Here is a 25,320-nt window from a genome sequence, read left to right on the forward strand (position 1 = left end):
TTGTCCACTGACTAGTACCACAGAGAGGGTATTGCGTAACCATATTAATGACAGCTCTCAACAAACTGATTGTGACAGAGTTAACTATTGTATAGCTTGGACCCTTTGGAGCCAGCTGCCTGAAGGCATGGATTAGGTTGTATCTCAATACTATAATTTGTTTCCTGTCTCTCCTCTACTAATATGAAGTAACTGGTGAAAGCCAGTACCTAGTATATGCATGCACCATATCGAATTCGCCTTTCCTATTTTTTTTTCCAGATCAGTGCAGATAAAGGAGATATAAGGAGAGGTTTAAGTATGAAGATGCAGCCCTTATATTACGACCAATGGATTAATAACACAATTGCTTTGAACAGCCTGACTGAGGTGTACCGGTATCTGGTGCCACTAGGGCGAGCTGCTATTATAAAACATCCCTTGCAGTTTCCATGGCGCTCATACTCTGGCTTTACCCTACTATTGGTTGGATCTATTGGGGGCTATTGATGATCCGATTGGTTGGTGATGTGGTCATCGGATGGTGGAGAGTGGGCCTCATCTCATCTCTACCCCTATACTATAACACATGGGCACACTCACAATTAAGAGGTAAAAACAAAGAAAAAGGCAGGACTGGAAAGAGAAAGCGAGAGAAACAGAGAGAGAACAAAGAAAGGCAGCGAGATAGAAAGGGTGGAAAAGAGGGAAGGCCACACCACACAAGAGAGCAAGCGGAAGAGAGAAAGAGAAAAAGAGCAGTTTCCATAGCAACAGGCTACCAGTGGTAGTGTGGTGATGGCAGCTACAGTAACACACAGTAGAGAGAGGCACTCTGGTGAGGTAACATCATGGCTGTCTCTGTTTTCAGCTTCATTCAGCTCAATAGACATTGAAGTCATTATTTACACAAATCAATATGCCTCTGACAAGACATTATGAAATTACAATAAATCAATACAATTTTATTTGAAAGCTTTTTTGTCAAGTCAATTGACAGAGTACTTCATATATCCCAGAACTAAATCCCAAGCTACAGAAAGCCTATCAGGACTAAACCCCAATTCAATGTGCATTTAATATAAACCAAAAAATATTTAATTTGTTCATTGATATTGTACTCTGTGACAGAGGTAAACACAAAAAAATGGACAATTGGTACTTATTTCAGATTGATTTGGTGAGTATCTTCCTTTGTCTCTTTCTACATGCAGAACCTTTCAAAAGCAGATTTCACAGTGTAGATGAATACAGAGACATAGTGGTGAAATATCTTAGTATTGTGACAATGCTCATTCATTGTTGCTGTGACATGCATGGTGGTTATTACAAACCCATCCTCCATGCTGACACAAGGAAGCATCCATTTCTATTCACATCATAACATCTGGACATTTGCATTACCGGAACTCATAGACTACACTGACACAGGCAGCCCAATTCTGATCTTTTGCCGAAATTACTGGCAAAAATCTGACCTGATTGGCCAAAACACCAATAATTTGGTAAAAGATCGGAGTTGGGTTTCCTGTGTAAAGGCAGCCATAGAGCTACTAAAGTCATGCTGGCTTTAATAATCAAAATAAATATATTGTTGAGAAGTTAAACGTGTCAAGATAGACTGTTAATCCACTCAGTGTTAATCCACTCAGTGTACACACCAAGCCCTGATTGTATGCATGTCTGCCATGCAGTCCAGTGACCACACACACAACTGTTAACATTGCTAACCAACAAAAATCAGGCAACTTTATTTGACAAAACAGAAGCATAAGACAAATCCATAGTTATGGTTGGTTGGTTATCAATATTTCAAAATAGCATTCAGGAGGTCAGAACATATGGAGGTTAATGGCAGTAAGAAGTTAATGTGCACTTGGTGAAGTATAGAAACTAATGGAAAATCATACCCCTGACAAGTAATATTTAAATAGTTAAAGACACAATATGGAACAACTCATAAGCAACTGAACACTGACTTTATACTGTGCATTTCCTTCTATCTATAAAACTGATAGTATATTCTACACATGACTAAATCACATGTTTTCCTATTACTACACCAATAGCAGGTTCACATTTTTTGGAATGAATATTGACCTGGAGGCAGAACTAAGCAAATCTGCTAGATAGGCCAGCTGCAAAGTCAGAATTGGCTATATTGTAAAAATTCATGAAAACTACATTAAACTTGTTGGTCTAAATTTAAGGTTAGGCGTTAGGGTTAACAGTGTGGTTACAGTTAGATTTAAAATGAGATTTTGTGGCTGTGCCAGCTAGTGACCATTCTGCAGAGCTGCCCCCAGAACAAGATTCTTTATGAAAAACGCTAACCTGCACACTGATATACCTACAGTACATTAGCCAGCAAAGGTGCAGTGATCAGGTGTTGATATATTAACCCCGTAACAACAGGTCTGCAGACACATTTTGTTGAATAGCACAGGGTGGTAAAACTTTGGTCTGAGTATAGGGAGAGCTGGCCAGTGTCCCAAATGGCACCCTAATTTCCTACATAGGGCTCTGGTCAAATGTAGTGCACTATGAGCATTTGGGACACATTCCTGATCCTAGACCTGTTCTTCCAGGTAAAAGAGTGCCCCAGATAGACAGGGGCCGAGTAATCCTATGTCCAGTGTGTGGTACAGTATATTAGTAGTATATCATAGTGTATCAAGAGGTGTCGCGTTGTGCACTTAAAGGGACATTTCTAACATTTTCAACATTGTATTCATCATCTCCAGAACTACCCTAACATCAACGTATGTGAAAATGTCACGTTTCTATGCTTTGAAGTCAAAATTAGTTTTTGTAATGGCATCATCCGGTGTGCATCGTGATTTCAACCAATTATGAGTAGGCATTGCTCAGTAATTGATTCAAATCACATGATGCACACCATATGACGGTGAACAAATAAATATATATAATATAGCTGATTCAAAACATAGAAACATGACATTTTCACATACATTGATGTTGGGGGTAGTGCTGATTATGAAGTATAAAAATTCCATATTCAACAGGCCCAAACAACTGATCCTGGATCAGAAACCACCAGATAAATAGAATAAAAAGAGGGTGGACAAGCAAGACTCTGATCAGTTGGGCAGTAACGGAAGAGAGCAGCCAGGGGGGCATAAAGAGTCAGCCTCACATGTTCAGCCTCCTCCCAAACCCGTTTCATGACTAGTTCCGTGCTGGGAGAAAGACAACGATTCACAGTTAATGACAACATCCCGTGTGGTGACTCAGTTCACAGTAATGACAGCTTCCTTCTTCCTATGTAACGACTTCCTCAGTCGTGAATTGGCCCCGACGCCCTTAGGAGGCCAAGCCCAGGAGGAATCCACCCACAAACCCGCTGGACAGGACAATGTTCTTCTTGACAAACTCTGTGGCCTGCAGAGAGGGGAAGGAGGAGAGAAAACAAGCAGACTGTGGGAGGTCACCTCCAATAACTGAAGGGTTATAAGTGATAATAGATGGAAAAATAAGAATCTTATACGCAGGGTATACTTTAGTTTCTGCTTGTGATAAATCCAGGAATGTGCTTTTACAGTGTGAGTTCGCTAGAGGGCGTTGTTGCTGCATTATTAGTCCATCAAATGGCTGCGGATGACTCAGGTATTTATGAACTTAGCTATTTCCCCCCAACTATGATAATTAAGTATACCTTTTTTTTCCTCATAAGTACATGCAATGCAAGGCACTGAGATTCAAGCGGACTGGCAATCCAATTGAATCAAAAAGCAGCTCCCACACCCAGGTACTGGTGTTGGTCTCACAGAATAAATGAACAGTTAGATAAAGGACCAATGAGCACGCACACATCTCAGACATGTTCACCTTTTAGAATCACACAATACTATAGGCACAATAGCCTACCATAAAGTTATGATTAGTCAGGCAGTGTTATTAATACCTTTACCTCCTCGAAGAAGGAGTTAATTTCAGGGGCTGCTTGCTTGGTTCTCTTCTTCAGGTGTTTCTTTGCTTTGTTCACATCCTTCTCCACTTTCTTCCAGTCCACCTGCACGTAGCCACTGTGATTCGCTATCTGCAGGAGAAGGTGCAGAAAGGAAAACAAGTGAGGATTGTTGGGTTGCATGTGAAGTGGCACTCTGTTCACGTTGTTACATGTGATCTCATTGGTGCTCCCGAGTGGCGCCTTAGTTGATGTGAACTAAGGCACTGCATCTCAGTGCTATAGGCATCACTATAGATCCTGGTTCGATTCCAGGCTGTATCACAACTGGCAGTGATTGTGCGCTGCCCTATGGGACTCCCAATTGGCCCAGCGTCTTGCGGAATAGGGTTTGGCCGGGGTAGACCGTCATTGTAAATAAGAATTTGTTCTTAACGGACTTGCCAAGTTAAATAAGATTTAAAAAATGGAATAGAGATGTGTATTATGTAAGTACCCAGCGTTGACTCAATACAAATTTGATGCATCTCTGACCTGTAATAACAGGAACCCTCCACCTATGGCAGTTGCAGCTATCTTCCCTACTCTCTGGAACAAGTATCCTGCACACCTGAATGTGAGAGAGAGGAGTGACTGATAGCAGTGTTGTAGTACTCGAGTCCAGGACTCAGACTTGACTCAAGTCACAATTTTCATGGCTCAACTCGGACTGGACCAGAAGTGACTTTCTTGTCAGAAAATCTCTGTGATGCATAATTTAAAATAGGGGGCCTACTAGCTACAACAGCAAATGTTAGAGATATCCTTAAAATGTGCCAACAGTTGAAGAGAATTTTGATTTTTAAATGGTTGGACCACAGCTTTTAGCACTACCAAGGGACTTGTGACTCGACTCGAGAATAAAGGACTCGGACTGGAACACTAGGGACTAGAGGTCGACTGATTATGATTTTTCAACGTCCATACCGATTATTGGAGGACCAAAAAAAGCCGATACCGATTAATCGGACGATTTAAAAAAATAAATAAAAAAAGTATTTATTTGTAATAATGACAATTACAACAATACTGAATTAACACTTATTTTAACTTAATATAATACATCAATAAAATCAATTTAGCCTCAAATAAATAATGCAACATGTTCAATTTGGTTTAAATAATGCAAAAACAAAGTGTTGGAGAAGAAAGTAAAAGTGCAATATGTGCCATGTAAAAAAGCTAACATTTAAGTTCCTTGCTCAGAACATGAGAACATTTGAAAGCTGGTGATTCCTTTTAACATGAGTCTTCAATATTCCCAGGTAAGATGTTTTAGCTTGAGGTTATTATAGGAATTATAGGACTATTTCCCTCTATACCATTTGTATTTCATATACCTTTGACTATTGGATGTTCTTATAGGCACTTTAGTATTGCCAGTGTAACAGTATAGTTTCCGTCCCTACCTGTGCGTCCCTACCTGGCATCGAACCAGGAACACATCGACAACAGTCACCCTCGAAGCATCGTTACCCATCGCTCCACAAAATCCACGGCCCTTGCAGAGCAAGGGGAACAACTACTCCAAGTCTCAGAGCAAGTGACGTTTGAAACGCTATTAGCGTGCACCCCACTAACTTGCTAGCCATTTCACTTCGGTTACACCAGCCTAATCTCGGGAGTTGAATGGCTTGAAGTCATAAACAGCGCAATGCTTGAAGCATTGGGAAGAGCTGCAAGCCAACGCACGAAAGTGCTGTTTGAATGAATGCTTATGAGCCTGCTGCTGCCTACCACCGCTCAGTCAGACAGCTCTATCAAATATCAAATCATAGACTTAATGATAACATAACACACAGAAATACAAGCCTTAGGACATTAATATGGTCAAATCCGAAAACTATAATTTAGAAAATAAAATGTTTATTCTTTCAGTGAAATACGGAACCGTTCTGTATTTTATCTAACGGGTGGCATCCATACATCTAAATATTCCTGTTACATTGCACAACCTTCAATGTTATGTCATAATTACGTAAAATTCTGGCATATTAGTTTGCAACGAGCCAGGCTGCCCAAACTGTTGCATATACCCTGACTCTGATTGCAATGAATGCAAGAGAAGTGACACAATTTCCCTCGTTTAATATTGCCTGCTAACATGAATTTATTTTAACTAAATATGCAGGTTTAAAAATATATACTTGTATTGTTTTTAAGAAAGGCATTGATGTTTATGGTTAGGTACATTCATGCAACGATTATACTTTTTTTGCAAATTAGCTTTTGTTAAATCATCCCCCGTTTGGCGAAGTTGGCTTTCTTTGTTAGGAAGAAATAGTCTTCACAGTTCGCAACGAGCCAGGCGGCCCAAACTGCTGCATATACCCTGACTCTGAAGAAAGGCGTTGATGTTTATGGTTAGGTACACATTGATGCAACGACAGTGCTTTTTTCGCGAATGCACTTGTTAATCACCCGTTTGGCGAAGTAGGCTATGATTCAATTATAAATTAACAGGCACCGCATCGATTATATGCAACGCAGGACAAGCTAGATAAACTAGTAATATCATCAACCATGTGTAGTTAACTAGTGATTATGTTAAGATTGTTTTTTATAAGATAAGTTTAATGCTAGCTAGCACCTTACCTTGGCTCCTTGCTGCACTTGCATAACAGGTAGTCAGCCTGCCACGCAGTCTCCTCGTGGAGTGCAACGCAATCGGCCATGATCGGTGTCCAAAAATGCCGATTACCGATTGTTATGAAAACTTGAAATTGGCCCTAATTAAAATCAACCCCAATTTGGGTTGCATACCAGCCAGTGACCCCTCCCATCACAATCTGCGTGGTCACAGAGTATATTTCTCTGCGAGGGGACCAGAGTTATTCCCAAACATCATGCTCCACCATTGGTGCCTCCGGGCGTACTCTGTCAGGTCCACCACCTCATAGGTGTCATCCTCGCTCTCCAGCTCATCCTTTTCTGATAAGATGTCATCTGGGATGAAGGAAAGACATACAAAGAATTTAAACTGTTTTGCTTTCACTTTCTATCATCTAGACAACCTAGGGCAGGCAGGTTTCAGGTCCAAATTCAGTCCAATTACCTCACAGTCAAGAAACAGTTCCAATGCATGCATCTAAATCTTTGCTGTAACTTCATAGTAGTATTGATAGGGTTCACAAAACACATGAATTAATTGAATATTGATTTAAAACATGACTGGAATACTTGTTTAGTTGGTAATCACGTTCACGTCATAACTATAAAGTGTATATCTGCGATAACGTTACAGTAGTCGGGATAGGAGCCATGGGTGACAAAAACAAATAGGTTCACAATGCCAATGGCTGGTATTTGGGTCGATGGGCGATTGCATGCCATTGTTTAGAAATTAGGCTAAATTACTAGCAACAAAGCTAGCAATCTAGTCAGTAAAGTCCCCCTGTCAAAAGCCGCAGCTGAAGGAATAGGAATATTTGAGTGTTTAGATTTATTGATATTGGAACTATCTATATATAGTATAGCTGATTCGTTGTTATAATTCGAGATTATTTTATCCATAAACATGGACTAGCACTAACCTTCTTTGCGATCCGCCATTTTGGAGAAAATGACATCAGGATGTTGACTGCTGTATGCAAGCCCCGCCCCTGAGCTTTATAAACCTCTGCTGGCCCCGCCTACAGAATGATGCTTTGCCACATCAGTATTTTAACACTTTGCTCTTTCTTTGAAATGTTGCAGAATGTTGACTATTTCATTTGGAAGCATAATAATGTTCCATACGAAATAAGATTACATTTCCCTCATATTAGATTCAATTTCTGCCCAAAATAGCTATCACTTTATCCCTTGCACATTTAAATTGATTCAAATTCAAATCTACATCAAATACTGTAACTTATATATAATCAATTGTTATCAAAATAAATAGTAATATTTTATAAAGTAATATGTTCAAATGGTTTTATGATACATCAAAAAAGCTATTTGGATAATTAGATGTGAGGATTTTACATTGGATGGATATGTCTTGTCTAACAAATGAGTCTGGGTATTTTGAAAATGTCCACAGCTGGGGAGAAAAAACACCAACAAGAATGATTGCTATTCATTTCTTTTTCAAGACATGTACAAAAGTGAGAATGTAATTCATAACACAGTAGATATACTGCACATAAATACAGTAGAACTAGCTAGTACATAAAAACAATTTAAAAAAATGCAAACAGAACAAATTGGTATCAACCACAAAAATGTATAGGAATGTGGGGCCTTGGGCAAGGATGATGATTAAAATTATGTGAATGAACATTGCAGGGTGAGAAAAAGAAAGTAGTTACACAGTCCTAATCAGAATTCTTACCTCCACACATCATTGCAACGTTTTATTTAGACATGCTTACCCATCAACAGCAAATAATACTGGTATCAAGTATTTGCACAAATTTCTCAGTTGTCACTCTTAAATGTATTTAGTAATATGACAGTTTGCATGTAGCTATTTAACATTGTTATTTATGCACTTTGCAAAACAAATCAATCAATTTGAATACCTATACAATATATACATTATTGATTTTGAGAAAATAATGAACATGTATAATTGATTTCTGTGGTTTGTAAAAAGATAAATGAAGATGGGTAAAAAAAAACTTCATGTCATATGCTGATATTCAGACATATCTATTGGCTGAAGAGGTAGGAGAGGCGTGACTACGGCGGCGCGTGGGTTCGCTTGCTTGTGTGACACAATTATAACAACTTTAAGCTGGTGGCTGTGGGGAATTTTATGGTCAAATAATACTCTTTTCAAACTGCAAGAATTGAACTTCATGCATTACATTTGATTAGTTGCATAAACGGCGCCTAAAAATGTGACGCGAATACTTTTTGGAGGGGTACTTGTTTTCCTGAAAGGATTTACCATTTTGAATTGCGTTTTGATCGTGGAGAAAAGTTTATTCTATCTTAATACATTTTTAGTTTTTCTTCTTTGATTTGGTGGAGTATTTCGTTCGCCCTCTCGTCGCGATTCCATGCAATCGTGCGGAGTCTCGCTCGCTGTTGCTGCCTGCGCTGCTGCTCGGAGTCTCGGCTCGGCTTCTGGTGGTGATGAGGAAAAGAAAATGGCGGCGGGAAAAGCCAGCGAAACCGAGGAGGACTTTCCGACGCTGACAGCCCAAGAGAGGGACAGCTTGGTCGGAATTGACAGGTCGGAGTCAAAGCCCTGCACACACCTCTGGTGTATTCTTAATATTCTGTACACGCGTTTGCCGTTTTTATACGTTAAATCCATTTGCACGGCAGTGCAAGTGATACTGAACCGCCTGTGTTGTCTTCTTGCTTGCAGCTCACTGTTTGGATTTCAGAGGCTTCATGAAGATGGCGCCAGAACGAAGGCCTTACTGTTGAAGGTAGCTCGCTAAGTTGCAAACACACAGGACCAGCCGGTCCTTGAACCACAACACTTGCACCTTCTACATTCATGCCCACATAGTAATACGTGTAACTATGTTAAACTAACTAACATAGCCAGTCCACTCTCAGGTGAGAACACGGACTCTGGTTAACCATACACCCATCACACGATGTGCGCAGAGCGACCCTGCGGCTACGCAGCGTTCCTACCCGACTTCTTTCCCTCGCTAGCTAATCCAATAGTGAAAATGAACGGCTTTTCCATTGCATAAACACATTTTAGTAACCCAACTGGCTATTTTCGTTATTAGGGTGGCCTTGCATTTATCTAACTCGTCAACTTAGCTATTTGTTAGTCACAAAGGCTTGTCATATCAAATGTTTCTTCCAAGCTGGTTTGTATTGGGTGCAGTAGAAATGGCTAACAAGCCTGGTAGCTGAATAAGCTAGCTGGCTGTGTAATATAACATCTCAAGTACCTACTTGCGGGCTAGTAATTTATATTGATAATACGAACCACCACATGCTAACCTTTTAATTTAGCCTTCTAGCAAATGTCTAGCTAGTCCCCCGCTAGTTTGATAACGTTAACTAGCTTGTGGAACGTGCGTTGTTGGGACTCTGGAGTTGGCCAGCTCGTTCTGAATGTTAGCTAGTTAGAGATTCAATGGCCAGGGACATATAGAATTAGGCTTTTTACAGATAACATCATTACTGTGATGTAAGCGTTAGGTAACGTTTTGTAGCCAGCTAGCCACATCTACCGAGTATGATAAAGTGACCGAACTTGGTCAGAGAACTAGCTAACGTTTAGGAAGGCTACGTTGTTTTAATGGCGATTTAACGTTCTATTATGGAGTAGACGTCCCATGGTGCCAGGAAAGTATGTTTGCTTGCTGCACTGTGTATCTGGCTCGTGCAAAATGTATGCATGAATTTGAGCCGTTCTCGTGCCCCGGAGTTAGTGTTGATTGTGAAGAGCTCGAGACGGGCTTTCGCTATGTTCCAACGGCTGCTAACTAACGTTAGCTCAACGCATTAGCTGTTTGGATAGCTAGCTAGTCGTGGCTGCTTGGGCCGGTCCAAGATGGCGGGACAGGGAGTAGTGACACCGAAATCTAGCTATGTGGTGAGCTCAATTAAAACATATATCGAACGAAATTACATGCAATTCGTTGGCAGGTTTTGATTGACCCCTTTAGCCGTGTGGCTTATGTTGGTTTGTTGACAGTTTTCATTGACCCTCTGTGGATGGGTCCCTTCGTAGCTAGGTTTTGCATCCCAGCATCAACCTGTAGCTAGCACATTGGACAGTGAACAAAGGACAAAGTTGCACACACATTTATACATTTTTGCTCTTTATATTGAACTTTTTATTTTCACAGTTGGTGTTTACAATTGGAGGAAGCTTCTATCCCCATACTATGTTGCCACCAAAAAGAAGTGATTGGCTTCCCATGGTGCTTAGAAAGTAGGCTTGCTGGCAACGTAAACAAAAATGCATATTCTATTGCAAATTCAAATCACTGGAGAGATGATGGCAAACTGGCCACACCACTATGCCAGCCAGTTCAAACCCTCACCAATTCAGCCATTCTCTTCTCCCTGCATTATTTCCCCTGGTATTTTTTTCAGCAGCGGTGGCAAAGTTGGCTTTGTAGTGGGAGTGTGGCTATTGGAGCAGTGACTGACATTTTAGCGTCCCGCTTGGCCGCAGAGACAATGTTGATATTTTAAAGTTAATTTCCTGCAATTCTACATGTTTTACCATGTTGCTGAGAGAAATGCAGTTTTAAAGCTAATTTCCTTCAATTCTACACATTTTGCCATGGCTTATCCTGTGTTCTTACGCTATTTGAGTGACTCAAACGTAACAAAATCAACTCCTGACTGTGTAGTTTGTATTTTGGTGAACATTAGTTATCGAAGGTGATCTTATTTAAAAAATAATATATATATTTTTACGTACTTTATATCTTGGTTTAGTCGTCTTAATTTTACACTGAGAATGTTTAACATCCAATAAATAAATAAAATGATTTTAATAAAAAGGAATACAGGGGAAAGACTGCACTGTCTCGGCATTTAGCTGGGACTTTATACCCATGCATTCTGTCCACATTTATTATCTCCAAAATGATGCAGGGGTCCAATGAAGGAATGACCCCGTTCTCTCTTCATATCCGAGATACAGTTCATTTTAAAATGTCATGTCGTTTTTTTGTTTTTTTTAGGTCTCACTTTAAAGGTTGCTTAGATTTCATATTGTATAGGTTAAAGGTACTTCTTATATCCCTACTCTGGGAAGTGGGTGGGCAGATGCTAGCGGGATGTCACATACTGAAACCAGCCCCTTGCACTTTGGGGAATGCAGCCCTTGGCCAAACTGCCCCATGTAACATTACTAGCTACCCTACACCCTGGTATTCACCCCAGCCATCACATGACACACTCCTAGGGATGTGGTCAATTTAAATCTTGACATTAATGGAACATATTTTTCATGCGCTAAATGAATGACCCGTATGCGTTTCTGCTGCATTGCACCTTATTTTGCAATTGTCTTGCTCTCTAAAATGTGTATTTTGATGTAGCCCACCTCCATCAGTGGTTTATATTGCGCATTGACCACCATAAGTTTGGACATTATGATGATAAAACCAGTAGCCTTATGTGAAGCTACTGACTCAACATTTGTTAGACAGTGTCACTTTATTTTTTTTAAACCGTGACCTTTTTCCTCAATTGGTTTGAGTTCCATTTTTATATCACTTGTCTCCTGATTTGTTTTATTTTTATTTTTTTGCTGTGAGGTGTTCTACCACTAATTATTTTCTTCTATAGCTTTATTAGTTTTGAGTGTCTGCCCTGTCTGGAACGGTGCACAGTCGCTCTGTTGCACAGCTATCTGCGCCCAGATAACGCAGAGTTCAACTCCACTGACAGAACTGGGTCACTATTGCCGCCACTGGATTAAGTGGCAACTACATAGAAATAGAATGAGTAGAACTACAACGGGTCTTACAGTGAAATGCTTACTTATAAGCCCTTCACCAACAATGCAGTTTTAAGAAAAATGAGTGATAAGTTAAGAATAATTTAAGAGCAGCAGTAAAATAACAGTAGCGGGGCTATATACAGGAGCTACCGGTACAGAGTCGATGTACTGGGGCACAGGTTAGTCAAGGTAATATGTTCATGTAGGTATGGGTAAAGTGACTATGCATAGATAATAAATAGAGAGTAGCAGCTGTGTAAAAGAGGGGTGGACAATGCATATAGTCTGGGTAGCCATTTATTTGATTAGCTATTCAGGAGTCTTATGGCTTGGTGGTAGAAGCTGTTATTAAGAAGCCTTTTGGACCTAGACTTGGCGCTCCGGTACCTCTTGTCGGGCGGTAGCAGAGAGAACAGTCTACGACTAGGGTGGCTGGAGTCTTTGACAATTTTTAGGGCCTTCCCCTGACACTGCCTGGTATAGAGGTCCTGGATGGCAGAAAGCTTGGCCCCAGTGATGTACTTGGCCGTACGCACTACCCCCTCTAGTGTGTTACGGTCGGAGGCCGAGCAGTTGCCACACTTGCGGTCGGAGGCGGAGCAGTTGCCATACCAGGCAGCGATGCAACCAGTGCCCTCTATGGTGCAGCTAATTAGTCCCTACTCTATGGAGTTCACATGACAGGGCAGGGGTGCAGCCATGGGTGGGCTTGGGGGGGCATAAATTATGTTGGAAGCAGTTTATGGTAGAGAAATTAACATTCAACTATCTGGCAACAGCGCTGGTGAATTTTCCTGCAGTCAGCACACATCTGTGGCATTGTTGTGACAAAACTGCACATTTTAGTAGGTTTTTATTGTCGCCAGCACAAGGTGCACCTGTGTAATAATCATGCTGTTTATTTAATCAGCTTCTTGATATGCCACATGTCAGGTGGATGGATTTTTGGCAAAGGAGATTCTCAGTAACAGGGATGTAAACAAATTTTATGTGCAACATTTGAGAGAAATAAGCTTTTTGTGCGAATGGAACATTTCTGTGTATTTTTATTTCACCTCATGAAACATGGGACCACATGTTTGGGATGTGCACAAGTGTACCATTGAATGAGTGTTGCATATTAACTTCAATGCATGAGGATGACATTAACATGAAGAAGCATAATAGTGGGTACTTCTGAGTTTTTTTAAGGTCCCCCAAACAAGTACACAATCAATGTTTCATGCCACCCTCATCCTGACCCTTTTTTTGGGAATAAACTGATTTAGATCAATGAATGAACATCCCCATCCACACACACTTACAAATGGGTATACAATCAATTTATTGTATTTTTTATTTGTTTCAGCTGTGACTTTGAGCGCTACATGTTATGGAATCAATTGCGGTTTGTTTACTGGTATAAAATCACATTTGAAGCTTGTTTGCTTTGTCCCATATCATTGTATTTGTGTTTTACTTTCATGAGACGTGTTGTTTGTTAGGAAATAACAGATGCATTGTGGGAGCTCATTACCAAGCACCAATGTTCGTTCCTGCAGCATTGTGTACCAGTGCCACATTAGGCATCATCGCTTTACTGGAGTAAACAGCACACTTTCATCTAGTTTGTTGTCGTATGAACTTGAATGCTTGTTAAGCCTACTGTGTGGTGTGTGTGTGCGCGCGCATTTTCATAAAGCCTGAGCCGCAGTTAAATTTAATTAGATTTATTTTTCGTCATCTGTGATTGTTAAATTCTGGGCTTGGCCTCCCTCAGCTGTGCTGTCTGTCATTTCTCCTGGCCCCTCCCCCTTTCCACCATAAACAAACCTCCAGTCAATCTGAATGGTGACATAAGGCGTTCGACAAACATCCCCAAGCACTCAATCACGCTGAGACTATTCAGCTGTTCAAAGAGAAAGTACCAGGGCCCGAAACTTACTTTTTGGTCCCTCAGCCACTGGCAGGTAGATAAAAAAAAAATATATATATATATATTTTTAAAAAAATATATATATATTTTTTTTTTAAATATATATATATAAAAAAATATGTTTTTATAAAATATATTTAAAATAAATAATAGATAAATAAAAAAGAATATATATATATTCTTTTTTATTTATCTATTATTTATTTTAAATATATTTTATAAAAACATATTTTTTATATATATATATATATATATATTTAAAAAAAAAAATATATATATATATATATATATATATATATATATTTTATATATATATATATATATGTGTTCAATTTGGTTTAAATAATGCAAAAACAAAGTGTTAAAGAAAGTAAAAGTGCAATATGAGCTATGTAAAAAAAAAAAAAAAAAAAGCTAACGTTTTATGTTCCTTGCTCAGAACATGAGAACATATGAAAGCTGGTGGTTCCTTTTAACATGAGTCTTCAATATTCCCAGGTAAGAAGTTTTAGGTTGTAGTTATTATAGGAATTATAGGACAATTTCTCTCTATACCATTTGTATTTCATATACCTTTGACTATTGGATATTCTTATAGGCACTTTAGCATTGCCAGTGTAACAGTATAGCTTCCGTCCCTCTCCTCGACCCAACCTGGGCTTGAACCAGGAACACATCGACAACAGCCACCCTCGAAGCATCGTTACCCAAACGCCGCAGCCCTTGCAGAGCAAGGGGAACAACCACTCCCAAGTCTCAGAGCGAGTGACGTTTGAAACGCTATTAGCGCGCACCCCGCTAACTAGCTAGCCATTCCTAGCCAGTTACACCAGCCTAATCTCGGGAGTTGATAGGCTTGAAGTCCTAAACAGCGCAATACTTGAAGCACAGCGACGAGATGCTGGCAAAACGCACGAAAGTGCTGTTTGAATGAATGCTTACAAGCCTGCTGGTGCCTACCACCGCTCAGTCAGATTGCTCTATCAAATCATAGACTTAATTATAACATAATAACACACAAATAGGTGGGTCATTAATCTGGTCGAATCCGGAAACTATCATCTCGAAAACAAGACGTTTATTCTTTCAGTGAAATACGGAACCATTCGGGTGGCATCCATAAGTCTAAATTTTCCTGTTACATTGCGCAACCTTCAATGTTATGTCAATATTGCGTAAAATTCTGGCAAATTAGGCGGCCCAAATTGTTGCATATACACTGACTCTGCGTGCAATGAACGTAGAGACGTGACAATTTCACCTGGTTAATATTTCCTGCTAACCTGGATTTCTTTTAGCAAAATATGCAGGTTTAAAAATATATACTTCTGTGTATTGATTTTAAGAAAGGCATTGATGTTTATGGTTAGGTACAGTCTTGCAACGATTGTGCTTTTTTCACAAATGCGCTTTTGTTAAATCATCCCCCCCTTTGGTGAAATTTGCTGTCTTTGTTAGGAAGAAATATCTTCAGAGTTCGCAACGAGACAGGTTAACAGGCAATATTAACTAAATATGCAGGTTAAAAAATATATATACTTGTGCATTGATTAAATGTGTTCCAAACTGCCTCTGGAAGCAACGTCAACACAATAAATGTCTGTTGGGAGCTTGAGGAAATGGGTTTCCGTGGCTGAGCAGCCGTACACAAGCCTAAGCTCACAGTGCACAATGCCAAGCATCGGCTGGAGTGGTGTGAAACTCGCCACCATTGGACACTGCAGCAGTGGAGACGCGTTCTCTGGAGTGATGAATCACGCTTCACCATCTTGCAGTCCGGTTGACGAATCTGGGTTTGGCGGATGCCAGGAGAACGCTTATTGCCCGACTGCATAGTGCCAACTGTAAAGTTTGTTGTGGTAGAAGAATAAAGGTCTGAGGCTATTTTTCATTGTTCAGGCTACATATGCACACACTGAACAAAAATATAAACGCAACATGTAAGGTGAACTCAAATACACACAAAAAGCTTATTTCTTTCATTTTGTGGACACATTTATTTCCATCACTGTTAGTGAGCATTTCTCCTTTGTCAATATAATCTATCCACCTGACAGGTGGCATATCAAGAAGCTGATTTAAACTGCATGATCAGGTGCAACCTGTGCTGGGGACCATAAAAGGCCATTCTAAAATTTGCAGTTTTGTCAACACAATGCCACAGATATCTGCAATTGGCATGCTGACTGCAGGAATGTCCACCAGAGCTGTTGCCAGAGAATTTTAATGTTCATCTCTCTAACATAACCTGCTCCAACGTTGTTTTAGAGAACTTGGCAGTATGTCCAACCGGCCTCACAACTGCAGACCACGTGTAACCACGCCAGCCCTGTACCTCCTCATCCGGCTCTTCTTGAGCTGTGGGATCATCTGAGACCAGCCACCCAGACAGCTAATGAAACTGTGGGTTTGCACAAACTGTCAGAAACCGTCTCAGGGATGCTCATCTGTGTGCTCATCGTCCTCACCAGGGTCTTGATCTGACTGCAGTTTGGAGTCGTAACAGACTTCAGCGGACAAATGCTCACCTATGATGGCTACTGGCACACTGGAGAAGTGTGATATTCTCAGATTAATCCAGGTTTCAACTGTACCGGGCAGATGGCGTGTATGGCGTCGTGTGGGCGAGCGGTTTGTTGATGTCAATGTTGTGAACAGAGGGCCCAATGGTGGTGATGGTATGGGCAGGCATAAGCTACTGACAACGAGCACAATTGTGTTTTATCGATGGGCTTTTTGAATGCACAGATACCATAATGAGATCCTGAGGCCTTTGTCGTGCCATTCATCCATCACCATCAGCTTGTTTCAGCATGATGATGCATGTCCCCATGTTGCAAGGATCTGTCCACAATTCCTGGAATCTGAAAATGTCCCAGTGCTTCCATGACATTGTCTGGTGAGTATGCAGGTCATCTATTGATTGTGTTGGAGATGCTCTGGATCGACCTGTACGACATTGTGTTCCAGTTCCTACCAATATTCTGCAACTTTGCACAGCTATGGAAGAGGAGTGGGACAACAGGCCACAATCAACAGCCTGATCAACTCTATGCAGAGGAGATGTCACGCTACATGAGGCAAATGGTCACACCAGATACTGACTGGTTTTCTGATCCATGCCCATCTATTTCTTTAAGTTATCTGTGACCTGCAGATGCATGTCTGTATTCCCAGTCATGTGAAATCGAAACGAGCAGTTCATGCTTGAAAACCCACAAGTCAGAGTTAACGCAGTTGTACATGGGAGAGTGGGCTGAAATTTCTTCACGGCGACATGAGAGACGGATCAATAACTACAGGAAGTGCTTGGTTGGAGTCGTTGCAGCTAAAGGTGGCACAACCAGTTATTGTGTTTAAGGGGGCAATGATTTTTTCACACAGGCATTGGGTGTTGCTTATTATGAAGTATGTGTGGAGTTAATCTATTAGGTTTTGATCTGACCACATTCAGTATAATTTATTTGGATGCAAAAGTAGAGCCCTTCAGAAAGGGGTAAATACCTTTTCACTGTGTGATTCGTTGTGCTTTGTGTGATTAGCTACCAGGTATGGCACAAAACGACACTGACCACAGCAACTGCAGCATTTATTGTATCTGGAAATGTGCTCATGCTTGACTTTGAACTTTTTTTATTTGCAAATGCGAGTGAAATGCTTGTACTGTAGAGCCCTGACCACTTGCCAATATGGCTGGAGAAATAGACATCTTACCTGCCAATGCCAAAAATCTTCCTGCATTTGGCGGGGTCAATTTTAGGTTCTGGAACGTACCCCTTTTTGTTTTGCCATATGCGGTACAACAGACATTTACGCACGTCTCTCGTCTGGTCTGCATAACACACAGGATGTAACCAAATGACTGGTCCCACAGAGGGGACTCCTTTTGTAATGGAGTTAGTTGCTGTACGCAGATAGTATTCCTACGTTAGGTTCTGTTCTTCCCCAGCCCATTCCATGCCTTCTGAGTGATCTAACACACCACAGTATTGCCCACTATCCCTCAACGTTGATGAATATTGAGTAGGCCAAGGGCATATGTGTTATTGGTTCACTGTCATAGCACAAACTCCCCTGAACTTGGTAGTCCAGTTGAGTGCCAAGTGGACGTTCTACCCACCTCACCCTCCCCAAACACACACGGACACGCACATTTCAGAGACAAATACCTAATGCTGTCATTGAGTTAATCATTGGCTGGTCATTATCAACGTTCTTTAAGTGTTCGATTTGCAAACAGTTTTGAATCGGTCTTGTTCAAACATACTTTTTTTTTTCTGTCTCTCTCTCGCTTGTTGAGTGACTGATCTAAGAGCCACCCAGATATAGGGCCTAACTGTAAGTGACATCAGAATTGGCAACAGTGAATTAAACATGAAAAAAGCTAAGCGGATCTCTTAGGCAAGAGTCATTCCACTTGTGAGTGTTTGGCTAATATGCACTTACATTTAAACTTCCGACTTCAACTGTATGTGGCTAAGGTGTATGTAAACTCAGTTTTTCACAATTCATGACATTTAATCCTAGTAAAAATTCCCTATCTTAGGTCAGTTAGCATCACCACTTTATTTTAAGAATGTGAGAATAATAGTTGAGAGAATGACTGATTTATTTCAGCTTTTATTTCTTTCATCACATTTCCAGTGGGTCAGAAGTTTACATACTCAATTAGTAATTGGTAGCATTGCCTTTCAATTGTTTCACTTGGGTCAAACATTTCGGGTAGCATTCCACAAGCTTCCCACAATAAGTTGGGTGAATTTTGGCCCATTCCTCCTGACAGGGCTGGTGTAACTGAGTCAGGTTTGTTGGCCTCCTTGCTCGCACATGCTTTTTCAGTTCTGCCCACAAATGTTGTATAAGATTGAGGTCAAGCCTTTGATGGCCCTCCAATACATTGACTTTGTTGTCCTTAAGACATTTTGCCACAACTTTGGAAGTATGCTTGGGGTCATTGTCCATTTTGGAAGAACCATTTGCGACCAAGCTTTAACTTCCTGACTGATGTCTTGAGATGTTGCTTCAATATATCCACACAATTTTCCAACCTCATGATGCCATCTATTTTGTGAAGTGCAGCAAAGCACCCCCACAACATGATGCCACCACCCCATGCTTCAAGGTTGGAATGGTGTTCTTCGGCTTGCAAGCATCCCCCTTTTTCCTCCAAACATAATGATGGTCATTATGGCCAAACAGTTCTATTTATGTTTCATCAGACCAGAGGACATTTCTCCAAAAAGTAGAATCTTTGTCCCCATGCGCAGTTGCAAACCGTAGTCTGGCTTTTTTATGTCGGTTTTGGAGCATTGGCTTTGCAGAGCGGCCTTTCAGGTTATGTCGATATAGGACTCGTTTTACTGTGGATATAGATACTGTTGTACTTGTTTCCTCCAGCATCTTCACACGGTCCTTTGCTGTTGTTCTGGGATTGATTTGCACTTTTCGCACCAAAGCACGTGCATCTCTGGGAGTAATACCACTCCTTCCTGAGTGGTATTACTGCTGCATGGTCCCATGGTGTTTATACTTGCATACTATTGTTTGTACAGATGAATGTGGTACCTTCAGGCATTTGGAAATTGCTCCCAAGGATGAACCAGACTTGTGGAGGTCTACAATTCTTTTTCTGAGGTCTTGGCTGATTTCTTTTGATTTTCCAATGATGTCAAGCAAAGAGGCACTGAGTTTGAAGGTAAGCCTTGAAATACTTCCACGGGTACACTTCCAATTGACTCAAATGATGTCAATTAGCCTATGAGAAGCTTCTAAAGCCATGACATTTTCTGGAATTTTCCAGGCTGTTTAAAGGCACAGTGAACTTAGTGTATTTAAGCTTCTGACCCACTGGAATTGTGATACAGTGAGTTTAAGTGAAACAATCGGTCTGTAAACAATTGTTGGAAACATTACTTGTGTCATGCACATAGTAGATGTCCTAACTGATTTGCCAAAGCTATAGTTTGTTAACAAGACATTTGTGGAGTAGTTGAAAAACAAGTTTTAATGACTCCAACCTAAGTGTATGTAAACTTCCGACTTCAACTGTAAGTGTGTGTGTGACCGACTATCTGAAGGAATGTTGGTGCAATCTGACTGAGCGATGGTGCATTTCTTAGTTGCTGTTTGTGTATATTTAGTGATTGTGCTCTGTTTCAGAAGCCATGTCCTCAGAGAGCTGTTACTGAGAGTGCAAGGTAACACTGTTTATGGGTTTCTAGAGTTCAGCAGTAGTCCTCCAGGAGTGGGTGTGTTTAATATGTGTGATTAGGCCTCAGGCAGAGCCATCCCTGTGAGTGATGCGCATTTCGCGGTGTTTTTTTATTTTCCAGTGGAAGAAGTCCAAATCAAAACATGGTCCAACACACACAATGAACGGAAATCCATACCATCGATCCCTATTTATTTATTTATTTATTTATTTATTTATTTATTTATTTTTGACCAGGGCATATGAGGCTCTGGTTAAGATTAGTGCGCTATGTAGGGAATAGAGGGCCGTTTGTGACTCATCCCATGTGAGACTTCCTGGTAAGAAACACTGCTGTCTGTGTTCATCCTGAGTTTCTTCTTGCTTTATTTGTCCCCAGGCCGTTCGTTCCTATGATTCTCTCATCTTGAAGGCTGAAGGAAAAGTGGAGCCAGAGTTATTCTGCCAGCTAGGCCACTTCAACCTCCTCCTGGAGGAGTACGCTAAAGGTGAGTTGACGCCCCTCTTGCGCTCTCCCCCCACGCTCGCTCCCTCCCCCCCTGTATGGACATTGTTTTGCGAACATTAAGTCAACATTTCTACATGCCGTGTGGCATTATTCAAGTGTGTTAACTTCTGTGCAGCATCAGCGGGGAGCTAACATGATGCCCTCCAGACTCCCAGTGCAGCCTAAAGTCAAGTGGAGCAGGCAGGGTGCTTTCACACTTTAATAAGGTGGACATCGGCTGCACTGATAGACTGTTGAACCGTGAGACACATTTGACAGAAGTACCAACGGTAACAAAAATGATAGTCCCGAACTATTTTTCATGTTGTAGTATTGGAAAAAGTCTAGAGGTTTCAGTATAGCGTGCAACACCCGTGCCTACTCTGGTCTTGGCACATGGGCTCCAGCCAACAGCTGGCAGAGTGCAGGTAGGCTAGTCTACCCAATGAGATTACTGTGAGAATATTTGTCAAACGGCAGTCAAGCATCGATCAAGCCCCTTGAAATGTATTGTATCAGAAGATCACTGTGCACTTTCAGCACAATGTGAAGTTCATCTGGAGTTCCCACTAGGCACAGATGTCTATTCCACATTGGTTCAATGTCGTTTCATTGAAATGATGTGGAAATAACATTGAGTCAACCGGTGTGTGCCCAGTGGGTTATTTCATCTGTAGCCTAATAAACTGCATGGTTTCTCAAGTCATAGTGGGAGGACCAAGCACCATATCATTGCATGACTCCCAAGTTTACTTCCATATGAATGTTATTAAAATCAGTATTTGTGCATAAATGCATTTCCACCAGCATTTCTCACATAATTCATTTTAGAGAAACAAAAAGATCCCACCGTGTTGAAAGAACAAGTTATCTATCCATATTTATAAAATTGAATTGTGCATAAAAACAGTATGGTAACATGGTGTCTGTCACACTCTATTTCCTCTCTTTTATTTGTTATTTTTACCTAGTCCCCCCACCTGGGTTAAAAATGTAATTAAACTTAATTTCAGTTAGATGCAGTTGACCCCAACTTGGCATTGCTGAAAGTAAAGCTGGTCTTATAGCAAAGTTAGTTGGTGTTAACCTTTTGGTATGTCTGGTATTTAATATCCCTCTTCTTTCTTTCACAGCATTATCAGCATACCAGAGGTACTACAGCTTACAGTCCGACTACTGGAAGGTGAGAAAATACTACTGACGGACACCCTCTGAAAGCTTCTGCATGCTTTGGTTTCGGCTGGAGCCTATTCAAACTGAACAAATGTGCTCACAAACTCCCTTAAAAGACCTTCGCTTGGAAAAAATAGAGAAGGTGACAATAGCTCTGTTTGTCCCTCCTTTAGACGCAGTAGCCAGTATACACTTCCTCAAAATAGTCCGAATTAACCTAACTCAAGGTCTTTCATTTAATTTGGATGTTTTTGTCAGATCTTAGTCGTGTAATTTACATATAAGATGTTTGGTGCAGTGTTTCTCAAGTGAAATGTGCATGAAAACGAGTCGTCTATCCTTGATGACAAACACTTATTTGAAGAATTCCTATAATTGACCAAAGATGGACGAAGAGGCGTAGACTTTGGCTCAACTTCAGCTTGCCACGGAAAAAAATGTAGCGTGCACGAAAAGCTGAAACACCGTTGCCAAAGCTCACAATGAACAAACACGTCACAAAATGTCATAGTGGGGCAAAAAAGTATTTAGTCAGCCACCAATTGTGCAAGTTCTCCCACTTAAAAAGATGAGAGAGGCCTGTAATTTTCATCATAGGTACACTTCAACTATGACTGACAAAATGAGAGAAAAAAATCCAGAAAATCACATTGTAGGATTTTTGATGAATTTATTTGCAAATTATGGTGGAAAATAAGTATTTGGGCAATAACAAAAGTTTATCTCAATACTTTGTTATATACCCTTTGTTGGCAATGACCGAGGTCAAACGTTTTCAGTAAGTCTTCACAAGGTTTTCACACACTGTTGCTGGTATTTTGGCCCATTCCTCCATGCAGATCTCCTCTAGAGCAGTGATGTTTTGGTGCTGTTGCTGGGCAACACGGACTTTCAACTCCCTCCAAAGATTTTCTATGGGGTTGAGATCTGGAGACTGGCTAGGCCACTCCAGGACCTTGAAATGCTTCTTACGAAGCCACTCCTTCGTTGCCCGGGAGGTGTGTTTGGGATCATTGTCATGCTGAAAGACCCAGCCACGTTTCATCTTCAATGCCCATGCTGATGGAAGGAGGTTTTCACTCAAAATCTCACGATTTGGCCCCATTCATTATTTCCTTTACACGGATCAGTCGTCCTGGTCCCTTTGCAGAAAAACAGCCCCAAAGCATTATGTTTCCACCCCCATGCTTCACAGTAGGTATGGTGTTCTTTGGATGCAACTCAGAATTCTTTGTCCTCCAAACATGACGAGTTGAGTTATTACCAAAAAGTTATATTTTGGTGTCATATGGTCAGATGAAATTCTCCCAATCTTCTTCTGGATCATCCAAATACTCTCTAGCAAACTTCAGACGGACCTGGACATGTACTGGCTTAAGCAGGGGGACACGTCTGGCACTGCAGGATTTGAGTCCCTGGCGGCGTAGTGTGTTACTGATGGTAAGCTTTGTTACTTTGGTCCCAGCTCTCTGCAGGTCATTCACTAGGTCCCCTGTGTGGTTCTTGTGATCATTTTGACCCCACGGGGTGAGATCTTGCGTGGAGCCCCAGATCGAGGGAGATTATCAGTGGTCTTGTATGTCTTCCATTTCCTAATAATTGCTCCCACAGTTGATTTCTTCAAACCAAGCTGCTTACCTATTGCAGATTCAGTCTTCCCAGCCTGGTGCAGGTCTACAATTTTGTTTCTGGTGTCCTTTGACAGCTCTTTGGTCTTGGCCATAGTGTAGTTTGGAGTGTGACTGTTTGAGGTTGTGGACAGGTGTCTTTTATACTGATAACAAGTTCAAACAGGTGCCATTAATACAGGTAATGGGTGGAAGACAGAGGAGCCTCTTAACTTGGAGCTCCCCCCCTACTTTGTGCAATTTCCGCCTGAAGACATACCCAAATCTAACATTCTGTAGCTGAGGCACAGAACCAAGGATATGCATATTCTTGGTACCATTTGAAAGAAAACACTCTGAAGTTTATAAATGTGAATTGAATGTAGGAGAATAACACAATAGATCTGGTTTAGATAATACAATGGAAAAAATCATATGTTTTTTCTTTTTATTGTTGTATCATCTTAAAATGAACAAGATAAAATTCAGATAGGATGATGGACAATTTCAGTGAAAAATATAAGAGGGCAAAAGTACTTGTGCAAAGTTTCAGAATGATAACTGCCAAAATGAGTGTGCTACATGACATTTATCATGAAGTCACCCAGGTATCCCACACAAGTAGCGTAGCCCAAATGTACCCAAGTGGCCAAATTGGTGAAGGTATACATTTTGAAACAAATAACTATATACAAAATACCATGGTATTCTATGGTATTCTAACACCCCCCCCCCCCAACCCCCAATTGAGAAAAATAAATGAAAAAAAAAAATTGTGGAAAAAAATATATTGATAAAATATATGAAAAAAAATGTATATATACACTTACAAAATAAAATGGGTAACTGTTTACACACTTTCAATATTTGGAAGACCCTCAGTCCTCTATCAAATCAATTTATATAGCCTAAAACCCCAAACGGCAAGCAATGCAGGTGTAGAAGCACGGTGGCTAGGAAAAACTCCCTAGAAAGGCAAAAACCTAGGAAGAAACCTAGAGGAACCAGGCTATGAGGGGTGGCCAGTCCTCTTCTGGCTGTGCCGGGTGGGGATCACAGTGGTTGTAGAGGGTGCAACAGGACAGCACTTTGAGTAAAAATGAACAGTTTGGGAAATCTTTTTGTATCCAAATCCGGCTTTAAGCTTCTTCACAACAGTATCTCGGACCTGCCTGGTGTGTTCCTTGTTCTTCATGATGCGCTTTTGACGGACCTCTGAGACTATCACAGTGCAGGTGCATTTATACGGAGACTTGATTACACTTGATTAAAGTTTGAAATATCCAATAAATGTCGTTCCACTTCATGATTGTGTCCCACATGTTGTTGATTCTTCACAAAAAAATAGTTTTATATCTTTATGTTTGAAGCCTGAAATGTGGCAAAAGGTCGCAAAGTTCAAGGGGGGCGAATACTTTCGCAAGGCACTGTACATACATACACACATACATACACACGCACAGGCAATGGTCGTTCTCATACAAACAAACAGACCCTAGCTTAACGTGTACTTTACCCATTTCATTACATCTTTATATATTGCAAATAAAATGTAAAAACAATCACAAATAATATTTTATATTAATTTCAAACAACGACATTAGCATGAG

At 40.7% G+C, this 25,320-nt stretch overlaps 1 protein-coding gene and 1 pseudogene across 2 annotated transcripts in view; one reads left to right on the top strand and one right to left on the bottom strand.

Annotated features, from left to right (window-relative positions):
* Window positions 1–915: 915 nt before the first annotated feature.
* Window positions 916–7,569, bottom strand: LOC110495477 (annotated as a pseudogene).
* A 1,035-nt stretch (window positions 7,570–8,604) lies between these two features.
* Window positions 8,605–25,320, top strand: part of LOC110495476 (lysine-specific demethylase 6A) — a 55,210-nt gene continuing 38,494 nt past the window's right edge. Inside the window, exons 1-4 of one of the 2 annotated variants that reach the window (XM_021570750.2) lie at window positions 8,605–9,113; window positions 9,252–9,315; window positions 20,823–20,931; window positions 22,064–22,113. In XM_021570750.2, the coding sequence (XP_021426425.2) occupies window positions 8,938–9,113; window positions 9,252–9,315; window positions 20,823–20,931; window positions 22,064–22,113 (399 nt within the window). In that variant the 5' untranslated portion in view covers window positions 8,605–8,937. The remainder of the gene's footprint in view (window positions 9,114–9,251; window positions 9,316–20,822; window positions 20,932–22,063; window positions 22,114–25,320) is intronic. The other variant, XM_021570751.2, reaches the window with a different exon arrangement.

Source organism: Oncorhynchus mykiss, chromosome 18, assembly GCF_013265735.2.
Source record: "Oncorhynchus mykiss isolate Arlee chromosome 18, USDA_OmykA_1.1, whole genome shotgun sequence".
Lineage (NCBI taxonomy): Eukaryota > Metazoa > Chordata > Actinopteri > Salmoniformes > Salmonidae > Oncorhynchus > Oncorhynchus mykiss.